Source organism: Monodelphis domestica, chromosome 3 (genome assembly GCF_027887165.1).
Source record: "Monodelphis domestica isolate mMonDom1 chromosome 3, mMonDom1.pri, whole genome shotgun sequence".
Classification (NCBI taxonomy): domain Eukaryota; kingdom Metazoa; phylum Chordata; class Mammalia; order Didelphimorphia; family Didelphidae; genus Monodelphis; species Monodelphis domestica.
In genome coordinates, this window is record NC_077229.1 from 497,086,914 (window position 1) to 497,101,412 (window position 14,499).

The 14,499-nt window shown below is 37.2% G+C and overlaps 1 protein-coding gene across 2 annotated transcripts in view; it reads right to left on the reverse strand.

Moving 5' to 3' along the window:
* The window catches only part of PIK3R1 (phosphoinositide-3-kinase regulatory subunit 1), a 96,716-nt gene that overhangs the window by 18,531 nt on the left and 63,686 nt on the right, over positions 1–14,499 (reverse strand). For both annotated transcript variants that reach the window (XM_001367112.5, XM_007486411.3), the window contains 4 exons: positions 14,126–14,200; positions 7,269–7,400; positions 5,796–5,997; positions 5,492–5,571 (listed from right to left, as the gene is read on the reverse strand). In XM_001367112.5, the coding sequence (XP_001367149.2) occupies positions 5,492–5,571; positions 5,796–5,997; positions 7,269–7,400; positions 14,126–14,200 (489 nt within the window). The remainder of the gene's footprint in view (positions 1–5,491; positions 5,572–5,795; positions 5,998–7,268; positions 7,401–14,125; positions 14,201–14,499) is intronic.

The window sequence follows — 14,499 nt, forward strand, 5'->3', positions numbered from 1 at the left end:
ACAATAGCTAGCCATCACCAAGTCTTTTTCTAGAATCTGCCGTGTGCTCAACACCATGCTGCGTATTGGGAAAGGTTTAAGCAAAAATGTGGTCTTGGGAGGCAGCTAGGTGGAAGATTTGAACTTGGGTCTTCCTGACTCCAGGCCCTACACACTATCTACTATGGCACCTACAGCTTAAAAAAAAGCATGAAGTTGGAAGTTGATGGGGCAAAGTAGCTGGTTTGACAGGAAGAGTATACAAAGTGTAGAGAAGCAACTTCATATAGTAGAAAGGATTTCTGGACTTTATTAAAATGTGTGTTCAAATCCTACCTTTGACACTGACTACTTGTGTGACCATAGCCAACTCTCTACACCCCAAAGTTAATAGTTTCCTCATTTAAGTGCTGCCTTAGTGTATAGAGGACTAATCCTGGAGTCAGGAAGACTCACCTTCCTAAGTTCAAATCTGGCCTCAGACACTTTATTAACTGTGTGATCCTGGGCAAGTCACTTAAACCTGTTCATTTCCTCACCTGTAAATTAAGTTGAAAAGGAAATGGCAAACCAAACCAGTATCTCTACTAAGAAAACCTTAAATGGGGTGTCATGGAGAGTGGGACACTATTGAACAAAAAATAGGGATATAATTACTCTTTATATCATATCTCCCTCCTCAGACTGTTGAAAGATCACATGATCTAGAATCATAGGTTTACAGACAGAAGGGATAGGAAAACCCCTTTGTTTTTCAGTTGAAGAAATTAAACCCTGAAAAGTTATTTATTCAGTCTCATAGCTTATAAGTGGCAAAACTAAAACTTGAATTCGAATACCCAGAACTCCAAAATTCAGTACTTTCTCCATTATGCATACTACTTGATAATGTAAAGTGGTTTACATATATTCCACATAAATTTCAGCAGCAATAATAATAAATTTTAAATTGATGTGATATATTTTAATTATTATTGGAGACACATGGATACATTTGGATAGGATGATGGTCTTTAAAATTAGACAAAAGTTTGGATTTAATTTAGGAGATAATAGGGAGCCAAGTAGATCCTAGAATAAGGAGATTTACATGATATTAATAATGAAAATGTGTTGTTTAGCTTGGTTGAATTCTGCAAGAAGATTTAAGTGGGATCTGAAAAATCGATTAAAAGTATATTTGAAATGCATACCTTTTGATCCAGCAATACCACTACTGGGTCTGCATCCCAAAGTGATTTAAAAAGAATGAGGACCTATTTGTACAAAAATATTTATAGCTGTTCTTTTTGTGATGGCAAAAAAATTATAAACTAAAGGGATGTCCCTTGCTTGGGGAATGGGTGAACAAATTGTGGTATAGGAAAGTGATGCAATACAATTGTGCTACAAGGAATGATGAACAGGATGATTTCAGAAAAGGCTGGAAAGACCTATGTGAACTGATACAGAGTGAAATAAGCAGAACCAGAACATTGTACACAGTAAAACAATATTGTGGAACCATCAAATGTAACAGACTTTGCAAAAGCAATACAATGATCCAGGACAATTTTGATGACTTTTGAAAAAGAATGCTATCCACCTCCAGAAAAAGAATTGTTGGAGTAGAAATGCAGATGAAAACATATTTTATCACTTGTTTATTTGGGTATATGTTCTGGGGCTTTAGTTCTATAGGATTATTTGCTTACAAAAATGAATAATATGGAAATGTTTAGCATGTTAATACAAGTATAAACCAGACTGAATTGCTTGTCAGCTGTGGGAGAAGGGAGGGAAAGAAGGAAGACAATAAGGATCACATAAATTCAGAAACCTTATGTAGAAATGTTATTAAAATAAAATTTTTAAATTAAAAAATTAAATATATTTGAGTAACATAAGCATGAAATAATGGAGTTTAAGACAAGATTAAGGGTTATAACAATGGAAAAAGAGTGAATCCCGCTAACATGACAGCAACGGAAAATAATCAGTGCTGGAGGGGGTGTGGCAAAGTCGGGATGTTCATTCATTGCTGGTGGAGTTGTGAACTGATCCAACCATTCTGGACGGCAATTTGGAACTATGCCCAAAGGGCGATAAAAGACTGTCTGCCCTTTGATCCAGCCATAGCACTGCTGGGTTTGTGTCCCAAAGAGATAATAAGGAAAAAGACCTGTACAAGAATATTCATAGCTGCGCTCTTTGTGGTGGCAAAAAACTGGAAAACGAGGGGGTGCCCATCAATTGGGGAATGGCTGAACAAATTGTGGTATCTGTTGGTGATGGAATACTATTGTGCTCTAAGGAATAATAAGCTGGAGGAATTCCATAGGAACTGGAAGGACCTCCAGGAACTGATGCAGAGCAAAAGGAGCAGAACCAAGAGAACATTATACACAGAGACTGATACACTGTGGTACAACTGAATGTAATGGACTTCTCTATTAGTGGCAATGCAGTGATCCTGAACAACTTGGAGGGATCTCTGAGAAAAACCACTACTCACATTCAGATGAAAAACTGTGAGAGTAGAAACACAGAAGAAAAAACAACTGCTTGATTACATGGGTCGAGGGGATATGGCTGGGGATGTAGACTCTAAATGAACATCCTAGTGCAAACACCAACAGCATGGAAATAGGTTCTGATCAATGGAATTACGCGTCAGCTATGGGAAGTGGTGGGGGGAGGGGAGAGTGGAATAGAATATGAGTGTTGTAAACAAGGAATAATGTTTGAAATTGACCAAATAAAAATAAATTAAAATATTTTTTAAAAAAGAATGAATCCAATTTTGTATGAGGAAAAATCCCACTGAACAAGGAATCAGGATACAATGTGTTCTAGTCTGAGTTCTATATGGTAGATGACTTTGGTTAAGTCATTGTAATAATGACTGTGATAAATAAGACAGACTCTAATGTCTGTCAGCTCTACAATTCTATGACCACAAGACATTTCAAAAAAGGAAATAAGTTTCTATTTTTTTTTAACCCTGGAAGGCAAGGAACAATACTGCTAACAATTTTACTCTAATGCCTAACAAAATATTGTATAAATTATCAGCATCATGATTCAGAGTGTGTTGTAGCCAAATTAAAAACACTGCAAGACTTACTATTCTTTCACATTGAATCTTTACTATCCCAAAAATTTTTAATGATTCTGTCCTGCCTCTTGGGTGGTGGTGTTTTTTCTTTGTTTTTGAAGAGGACCAATTGACATCGAGTGATGTTTTGACTTGGAAGTGAACCGGATTTAAGTGAGGTCGAACTGTACAAAGTCATCAGCCTCATTCTCTCTTCGAGAGTCATCTAAGTCTAATGAAAAGGCTAAAGTCAGAACTGGTGATGGTTCAGGATACAGTGGGTGACCTTAGCAACTCTGAGATCTGATCGAGTTCCACCCGCTCTGTAACAACTGCCACCTTCATGGCTAACCTGTTCTCATCTGTGCCAGGAGAAATCTCCCCAGCTCACTGATGGGTCTGAGCCCTCTCAGGTATCCTCAACCTGGTGCCAAGACAGTTTACTACGGTGCGGCTGCCATGCATGAAGCCTCAAGTGAGAGTGGGTGAAAGGCAGACACCAAAGACAGATCTGCAGCCCAGAAAAGGGCTCAGCAAACCCTCACACCAGATAAATCCTATGCCAAGCCTTAAGGGCCAGCTTAATTCCCATCTCACTTGTCTCACTCATCTCTGAATTCCTACAGGGTTTAGTAGCTGTTCCATATAGTTTATCCCATAATTACAAACTATTTTGTATCATTTACTAGCTTTATTCATATATTTTCTAAACCGGTCTTTTCTACTAGATTGCAAACTCTAAACAGCTGGGACCAACTACTTCTTGTGAATCCCATTCCCTACACATAGGCCAATGACAGGCAAACAGTGGTAACTTAATAAATATTTGGTAAGTGATTGAATGCTTCCTATAGCCTATCCAAACAGAAGATATCATTCTCTGACACCATTAACACTGGGTTTCCTCTCCCACTCCCATTCTAATCAAGTTCTACCACGTCAAATGAAAAAACTGATTTATACCCAAGGCCCTAAAGTATTGGGGGGGGGGGGGGAGTAGCAGCTCTTCTTCATTCATTCATTCATTCTCAGTAAATATGTATTAGGCATCTATTCTATGACTACCATAAAGGTTCTATGTTGGAAAAGCTTTCTAATACTAATAAATACCCTAACAGACATGATGAGGTACTTTCAGAAAACTGGAATAAAGGAAGTAATGGTGTAAATTTATGAGGCTCTGCTTATGTGAGCACACTATTAAGTCCCAATTAAACACAAAAGATATATGAATCCAGATAAAGGCACAAGAAAATTTTTCATCTTTTCCTTTTACTATCATTCTCTATTCAGTTTTTTTTTTAACTTTACTTTCTATCTTAATATTCATTCAAAGACAGAAATGTGTCAATGGATAGGCAATTAGGGTAAATGACTTGCCTAGAGTCACTAAGCTAAGAAGTGGCTATGGGCAAATTGAAACCCAGGTCCTCCAGATTGCAAGCCTAGCACTCTAAGGTACTGAGCTGCCCTATCTACCATTCTCTATCTAGAGATCTTTCATGATCTGGTCATATTCATATAGACACTTCCCTCTCACGTTTGCATGAGCAATGTGAAGACTCAACCAATCTCAGAAATCATTTGTACATAACCTGGGAGAGCATTCCCCAAAGAGGATATACGAATGCTACATAGTTAAGTCTTTCATTAACCCTTGGTAGGTTTTGGTACCAGTTCAATATTGGTAAAATAAACTAACTTTTATAAAAAGTTAAACCTTTATCTGAAGGTATATATAGGGTCTCAGAATTTAAGATTTTGGAGATTTTTCTTTTTTCACCCCTAGCATATATACACCCAGAAGTATAAAAAACTAGCATTCATATCAATATTCTTGACACATTTCCAGATCGGTCAAGGGGTCATGAGGGAGAACTTCACAGGAGGAGAAATGCTATGATTTCAAATGAAAGCAGCTGCTCGTCAGTCTGTTTCCTGCTCTGTTCGCTAGCTGATGGGACACTAACCCATATGCTTTCAAAGAAGTATATGGCTTGCTACAACTTGCTGCAGTATTCAAATACTCTGGCTTTATACTGCTTGCATTATTGAAAATGTTTATTTTGACAGACATCTCACAGCATACCTGCTTCCAAAACACACATTGCAAAATACTTCCAATTACAGAGTAATTATAAATTACCTACTTCATAAGTATTAGAAAGAAAAATAAGAGTGTCAACTCCTGAAAGCAGTCCTGTTCATGTATCCTAGGGGAGAAGGAAAATGAGGACCTCTGAAATACTCATTTAAATCCTAAAACGAATGAACGTGAACCACGCACACTGACTCCCAGCTAAATCAACATGCTCTTGAATTGAAACCAAATTCAACCGGAGGCTTATATTCGTCAAGAAATACGAAGGGAACAGATAGGATAAGAAAAGCTTCTTTAAATTATAAAAAAATAAAAAACAACAACAAGGGGCTGACCTGGTGCAGGCTGTCGCTCATTCCATTCACTTGAGATTAAAAGTTCTATAGTTTTTATGAGGTGTTCGGCATTATCAGAGCTGGAAAAAAAAAATCTTATTAGAAATGTTTTGCTTTAGAAGGAAAAATAGAAAATGTGCATCTTTCTCTATAAATAGGAGATGCCAATTTAAAGACCCATTAGTAGGCCAACCCCTTTAAAGCATGTTTAGTCCCAAATTGAAAGTGTAGGACTGCTTTATTAAATGTATGACCAACATAGGTTCATATTCATATTCTCTCTCTCTCACTCACACTCACTTACCCTGTGTTTGGAAATCTGAAAAGCACAGGGCTGAAAATTTCAGAGAGAGACCTTGCATTCAAAAGATTTTTGCTGGAGGCCTGGCAGAGTTTGAAGAAATGTTTTAGCAAATACTGAAGCGTGAGCCCATGCTGATGAGGTATGTGAGGAGTCCTCATAAGCTTCTTTAGCATCTGGACGTTCTCTTCTGAGTTCTGCAGTTCTATAAGGAGAACAAAGAGAAAATACTTCTAGAGATCAGCAAATAAAGCACTGGAAAGTATTTTCCCTACTTCCCACAGTTCCACCAAAAATACTAACAGGAGCAAGTTACAGGTAGGTTTCATGAGGAGTGGGGCATTTGTTCTTCTCATTAGAAAAAGTAGTTTTGTGAGAAAGTAAGATCTTCTTAAGCCAAATGGAAATCTAAGCGACACTTGGCACAAACCACAACTGAGTGCTCACTGGTGGTTGATTGGCTAATTTGGAGATACACCAGATAAGCAACACAGGTTCTAACTTTTAAGGTTACTAACCACGATATCCTGTCCCAAAGAGCATGTGATGAGAGCATTAGCTCCTAGGTGACATCCATTCTTTTGTGAACATATACTGTAATGATCATTCAAAAGGGTGGGGATGGGGGGAGAGGGAGATCAGAAATGGGTCTGCTCATTCACCAGTCTCTGTCCCAATTCCTTGGAACTACCAGGGAACCTCTGAACACTATGTCCTCTGCCGATAGTGAACTTTGCCAATACTGATAAAAGGTTAACAATTAGCCATTTCGACATGTGGACACATCTCTCTGAGTGAACTTTTATTCGATGCCTCTGTGAATGGGGTACAAGAGGTAATACGGTTCCATGGGAGCCATGAATCATTTAACATTGATATTTACTTAATCAAAAAAGGAGTTTATTAAGTTATCTGCTAAATACCCTACAGGCTCTGGGGGGTTGATGGCTCAGTGATAAACTCAAATCTACCTTCAGACACCTCCTCTTGCTGTGTGTGCCTGGGCAAGTCATTTAACTTAATCCACTGACAAAGGAAATGGCAAACTGTTCTAATATCTTTGTCAAGAAAACCCCATATGAGGTCATGAAGAGTCAAGACATACCACATAATGGATAATAATCTGTGAATATACAGGGTATATACAACATAAATACCAAATGATTTCCGGAGTAAGCTAACACCTGGGAAATAAGGAAAAGTTACTTCAAGGAGGGAGAGAGCACTTAAAGCCTTGAAGAGAGCTAGATTCCAGGATTCAGAGGTAAATTGGGAGAGTAGTCCAGGCAAGAAGAACAGCTTGTCTAAAGATGGAGGTGGGAAGATATAGCCTCGTTGGGCTGGAACACTACATGAAAGTGCAAATAAAGGGTAATCAGCCTGGAAAGGTAGGCTGGCTTCATAAACAACATTTAATTGGAGTTCTGAGGTCCCAAAATGTATATATAATGCAGTTGTGGAAAAGGTAAAACTCACCTTGTGCTACAGAAATCATTTCACTGTAAATCGTCCCAGGAATGACGGGATTTGGCAGGTCCAAGAGATATCTCTTGAAAGCATCTGATAGGACCTGCACATCAATCACATCCAAATCCACTGAAGAGGCATCTGTGAAACAAGAAGAAATAAGAGTTTTAAGGGTCAAGAATTTTAACATATCTATCATACTTTCAAAATGACTACTTCTTATGTGGAAAGAAAGAAGAGCAGTAAAAAGAAGGAAGATAAGAGACTTGATATCTCATAGGGTTTTTATCTATCACAACTACATTATCCCAGAATCTCTTGTGATAGTCACAGATACGCTGATTGAACCTTACAAATCAGCACAGATTTATATTTAATCTTTTGGGGAAATTGACTATTGGTATGTTACAAAATTTCAGCAATCAGGATGTTAACAAAAATAGTTCATAAAAAGAGTAAAGCTATTTTCCATGACATTTAACAAAGGTCTATGCAAGATATCTAGCATGCAAGGTAATAACAAGGTGGCTATTTAGATTGCCACCCAAAGCAACTTCCAGATCTACTGTTCTAGAAACCTGAGAGAAGGGCTAAGTAACACTACGGCAAATTATTCCCTGAACGTTCCTTCTATGCCAGATTGCCTCCCTAGCAAGCCATCTTTTACAAGGTTAGGAAGCTTGTAGTACAAAGTATTATAAGAAGACAGACACAACAAAAAGCCCCAAGACAGATCCAACCAGTATAAGCAATGGCAAGTAAGAAGAAACAGTGCATATTATGTGAGGTAGTGCCTCAAACCACTTCAGGTCCTACCAAGAACAACTAACCACAGATTACATTTGTACTCTATGTGGAAAGGCCTGTGTGGGTCACACATTTGATTTGGCTAGCCCTAAGGAAACACAGAAAGGAACATCAGCAGCATTTCTTCAAATAGAAAAAAAAATGTTGGCTGGATTACAGAGGAGAATAATTTTATTCAATTGACCCTCCTGAAGTTCATCAGCATAGTCCATCCTAAACTGCAAACTGTTTTGGAGAGGAAAGGGTATATTCTAGCCACAGAAAGTGCTTTATATGATTCATTATCACTTAACCCAAAATATTGGAATTTCTTAAAGAGAAGCTACTGCCTAAACTATCCCCAAGCAAGAAGTTACAAAGGCTTGCCATAGACTTTGCATTTATTACTTTAGAATTCCAATGTCAGACAAGCTACTTTTCAGTGACAATCTTCAAGTAAGTCAAACTTTGATACTTCAAAGGATCTGTGATCTCACCAAGGTGAGTAAAGCCCTCTAAAACTGTCAATATCTTCTAGTCCTTTGTAGGCTGGGGGGGGGGGGGGTAATATTCCTGTAAATCCTCTATAGGGGAGACCACTAATGTAAGGGACTGTGCTTAAGACATCTTCATATTAAATGGGTAATGACAGAATGAAGAGAAAGTTCATCTGCCACCTCCTATTAAAGGAGAAAGTGTGGCATAATGGATGAACTTCTGTACCTGATGGATTCAGGAAGACTTGGGTTCTAATTCTACTTCTAACATTTACAGATAGATCCCAGTTAATGTAGAAAATGAGTTGTGAAGAAGCCATAAATATTCTAATTTGCATTATCTGAAATTTAAATTATGAAAAACATGACAATTGATTCCAGCTCAAATCAATGAAAATATGGAGTAAGAATTTAAATATTGTGACTACTTCACAGGATTCATTATTCACACTAATGGGGACTGGCTAGCTGTCCTAAGTAGAAGACACATGGGCCAGTGTATCAAATATTTAATAGATGGGAACATATGTGTCCATATCCATAAAGCATTTTGCACAACTCCAAATTATCATCCAGACTTATGACCATCCTCCTTCTTTCAGGTATACATCTCTCTTTGATGACCTTTTACACTTACTCTTAGTATACAATTCTTCATTGGTAATAAGCTTAAGCTTATCCATGTCTGCCATGTATGTAGCTAGCTTCCTGTTGTCCTTTGGTTGACCCGTAAGCTTTAATTCTTCACAAATTATGATATTCCATGATTTACAATTACATAGTTTACATAAATGAATATTGGGGGTAAAAATGTATATTTGCTTCAGGGAGAACACTGATGTCATTAAAAGTACTGCTTAATTTTAAAAATGTCTTTTTCTTAAACATCCTAACTACTCCCCTATAGACCCTCCCCATAAAAAAGAAAAATTATTCAAGTGGGGGGAAAAAGCATGTCGGCGGTCCATAGATGCCACCTTTAGCATTCACAGTAATTTATTTATCTGTCTGTATTTATCTAACCTCTGGATTCAATATTGATCATTGCATTCACTCTGAATTCAGTTGTCCTTTGTGTGGCTTTATTTATACACTTGTAGTCATTATGTGTACTCTTTCTTTCTTTTGCTTACTTTGGTTTGTACTAGCTCTTATCACTCTTCCTATGTTATTATGAATTATTCATCTTCATCATTTCCTATAGCCCAATACTTCATCTAATCAAATCCATTTACCACAATCTGTTCCACCCAGAATGCCATCCAGTCTCCTTTCTATTTAAATCTGGGCCTGGGATGCTGCCCTTCTACAGGGTCTCTCTCCTTCTCCCTCTCTCATTCACATGTGTTATTCAGTTGATTGGGTAGCACAGCACAACAGCTGATCCATCTGATGCTTATACATGCATGTACATTAATTCTAAGCAATCAATTTACAAGCATTTCTTCAGAACCTACTGGGTTCTGAATGGGAAACATGAAGACAAAAACAAAACTGCCTTTGAGGAATTTACATTCATACTAAAAATTAAAGCGTAGACTCTCAAATGAGTTTACAAAATTAATGATAACAAGAATTCTTTTGTCTTCTTAAATTCTAATACCTGCTAGTTTTTTAATACCACCAGTCTTATGAAAAATAAGTAGTGCATGTATCTGCCCAAGGTCCCTCCACATGTCATCATGTTTATGGTCTCCTGCATACTTGAATAAATCTGTTTATTTGCCTAACAGATCACTATTAATAATTTTACTATCTGCATAATCAGATGCTGCCCTTTTTAGGAAAACCTTGCAATTGTCACATAAATTTTCTAGATGCTGAATTTAGCATTCCAAATGTTTTTCTCCATTATCTGAGGGCAATCTGAACACACAGAAGCTTCTCTGTGTGCGTGAAGTTGACTCTGGAAATAATGACTGAGGAATCTTGCAGGTTAAAAGAGTATTTCAGCCAGAAATAAGCTACTTTGAACAACAAGGCTTAAGGCCCAAAGTTCATCCTATGGTACAAATTATTATACGGGTCAGTATATATTTAAAGATTTTTTAAAAACAAATCTTTGAAAACAACATTACTACTCCTTTAATGTGTCTGTGTGCTTTTAAAGTACTTCTTAACCCAACACTCATTTCTTCTGTTTATTGTACTAGTGTTAAGTGCTCTGTCCCACAATTGCTTCAGACCTAAACCCACAAATTTTAAGTAATTTACAGCCTGAAAACACTCATTTCTTCTGTTCTCTAAGTTTTTCACCAATTCTTACCCAATCTTCCTATAGTTCACTAATTATGTTTCCCAACCATTATACTCGATCTCCAGATTTTTTTAAAAAAATGCAATTATCTTCAATTAAATACACATACATGATAGCATAATACCTTAACTAAGCATTTAGCAATTCACACAGCTAGATGAGTAGCCATGCTCTCCTCAAACTCTGATAAAACAGCTCTTCTTAAATCTCCTACAGGATCATGTACTCTTCAAGGAAGAGAAATGTGCTAGAAACTTGGCTCACGTGTTGGATCAAAGTTTGGACCAAGGCAGTCTTCCCTTTGGCAATAATGAATGTACTGCTATGGCTTAACATCCCAACAAAGAATCCCCAGAATATCAGGGATAGAAAGAATCTTGGAGATCTCTCTCTCATTCTCCTCATTTCATAGGAAAGGAAAGCAGAGATCCAAACTGGTTTCTTTCTACTGGTACTCTCTTGGGGATCTCAATGGGGCCACCAACTTAGTTTACTTGCACAAATTTCTGATTCTCATGCCAATGAAGATAGCATGAAGCAATGATTTAGCATGAAGATATTCATTACTAACCTGCTCCACACTTCTATACGGGGTCTACTAGACCATGTATATAAATGATTAAATCTAATCATTTCACAGTGGTTCACAGATTCCTCATGAGTCTCTGATGTCTTTGTATCTTCTCTGATCTTTTCATCATTTAACAAATTTACAGTCTAAAACATGAGACTATTTCAATTGCCTATCCTAAAAAATAAATGTTTCTCTGACCCTTTCCTTAAGTTTCTCTAAAGGAGGACGACCAAGACTATGCCAGTCTTTTAGCCACACTCTTTCCAACTTTCAATTGGCACATAAGGACAAGTGATTCATAGACATCAATTGGCATCATGCCTACAAAAGATGGTTCTTCACTAGATCACAGGATCATAGATCATTCATAAGAAAATGACTTTTAAAAGTCTATTGGGGAGGGGAGGAAAGAAAATGATCTTTGTTTCCAACAACTAATGTTTCAAAATGACCAAATAAAATAAATGAATGAATGAATGAATGAATGAATGAACGAATGAATGAATGAATAAAAATAAAAAAATAAAAGTCTATTGATTTTACATGTGAGGAAACTAAGGCTGAGAAAAATTATTTAATTGAAATTGAAAGTGAAATACAGGTATCCATATCACACTGCAGGGATTAGGGATGCAGCTCCCACATTTTGGAAAATCTGTGCTAAATTTTTTGGCCCTCCTTTCATACCCAGGAGTGAGTCTGATTTTCTTCTACAGGATGTTTACAATATCTTATTATAAAATATGGGTTAAGTACAAGTTATCTCTCCCACATCACTGAAGCAAATTTTAACTTCAAAAAAGAAATTGTATATATTTATGGTATCAAAAAAAGTAAAATATGTTGCTATTAAAAATACTATACATATGCATTTCTGAGTTTCTAAAGGTTTTCTGTTCCATCTGCTGACCTTCACATGTTGTGTACAACTTCTACATAACTCCCCCCAAAATGCCCATTTAGTTTCTTATGCTGACCTGAGATATATAAATACCACCACAGGGAAGATCACAATAAGGAAGGAATATCTGTAAATTGTTCAGTCATTCACAATTAAGATGCATTATTTGTATTTGACATCAGTTGCACTGATTCTATACTTTGTCCTAAGGATTTTTCTCCTTGGCATGGGATACTTCTTGGTTTCAGGGCCTTTATTTTCCTCTGTGGTTCTCTGGGAGTATGAAGAAGGACTAGAGGTTTTGAAAAGGGCCCCTTAATAGTTACTACCCCCATGTGATAAGTCTCATTCTCCTTGTTTCTCAATTTCCTCATCGGCAAAATGGGGAAAGGGGAGGACAGAAACCTCTTGTGGACTAGAAGGCTTTGGCTGTCTCTTTCAGCCCATAATCTACAACTTGATAATCCTATAGTCTTAGATGATAGCTACCTTTTTAAATGATCAGCATGATCAGTATGGATAAGTAAATATTAAAATGAATTTGATAAATAGCTTTGGGGGCTATCTTGGGAGAAAATAGATTCCCATAAGGGCATTTAAAAAAGAAAACCCTGCTTTAAAATGTCAGATTCTATCTTCATAGATCATTTGAGCAAAAGAAGGGGGGAAGGGAAAGAGTATAAACACATATTCACATGATTTTATCTTTTTTCTGTACTTCTTTCAATAGGAAAATAAAAACAAGACATCCTTGTGCTTTTGCACATAGATTACTAATAAAAAGTTGCTGAATGAAGTCCTTTTTCTCCAAATCTTATTAATAGACTTAAGATAAACATAAGTGATCCTTTTAATCCATCAGGAAACTTCTTTAATATTCAAGACACTTCAGATTAACCAACATCACATAGTACTGACACTAGGCACTTTCATTCAAAGTACTGAATTTTAGCTTGAAAATATATTTTTGAAATAGAATTTTTTTTAAATCAGGAAATACCTGTATCCTTGATTGTGGTAGACAAGTACTTGGCACAGAAGTAGGCTTGTTGAATGAAGTAAAAAACATAGAGGAGGATAATATACACAAATGTATGTATGTATGCACATGAGCACACCTGGGAAACACTTATTACTAAATCCTGAAGTTGTAAAAATACAATGCTACTTACTGTGATGGCAATTATGTTGCTTATAATGTTCTATGTACCTTGGCGATGGTGAAATGCAGAGTTGGCAAGTTTGGAAGATGGATGACAGGAGAAAGGCATAATAAAAACAGTAACCTACTAAAGCTATTTTTTATGGCATTACGATAATTATCTTGACAGCTCTCTCACCTCTCGGATTCAATCGTTTTTTTAAAGTCCCCTACTCTTTATTCCCAGTCTCACAGGGCTTCATTGCCCCTACTGTTGCTAATAGTCTTTTTTCTAATCCCTTAAACTTTTGTCTTAGAATCTATACTAAGTATCAGTTCCAAGGCAGAGCAATAAGGGCTAGGCAATGGGGATTAAGTGACTTGCCCAAGTTCACATAGCTAGGAAGTATCTGAGGTCAAATTTGAACCCAGAACCTCCTGTCACTAAGCCTGGCTCTCAGACTGAGCCCCCTAACTGCTCTCCAGAGAATTACTGCAAAAACACATAGCTCTACAGTCCCACACCACCTATTTAGGACAGACAGGTATCTGAAGTTTTGCATTACTATCAAAATGCTATGTTGGCAGGAGCTGAACTCTATGACATTTAAGGTCTCTTCTTCTATGAGTAAGAATCCCAAAAGTAAGGGGACCCCAAGTTCAGTTTCTTAAATAAGAAATGCCCTTCGAGTTAGACCTGAGATACTTACCACAATCAAGAAGCTGCCGGAGTTCAGCTAAGCTGCTTGAGCTCTGGGTTCTGTACAAAGTTGGGCATTCCAGACCTAAAACACAAAAAACAGTCTTGTGTCAGTAACAACGGTGTTCTTAGAGAACCCATTTCCAGCCTGGGAGACCATGCATTGAAAATACCCTCTGGTTCCTTTCTGATTCCCTTCTGGGATAGGGTGCCCATGTAAGGAGGGTGCCCAAGCCAGCTGTGTAGCTCACTCTGCAAATTATACTCCGGATTTCTTCTACCAGAACCCCATGCACTAGGGCTCACCTTTTAAGCTTCTTTTATGTCTCCCTCACTAAAATGTAAGCTCCTTTCACATCAGGGTATCTTCAGCTTTTATTTGGG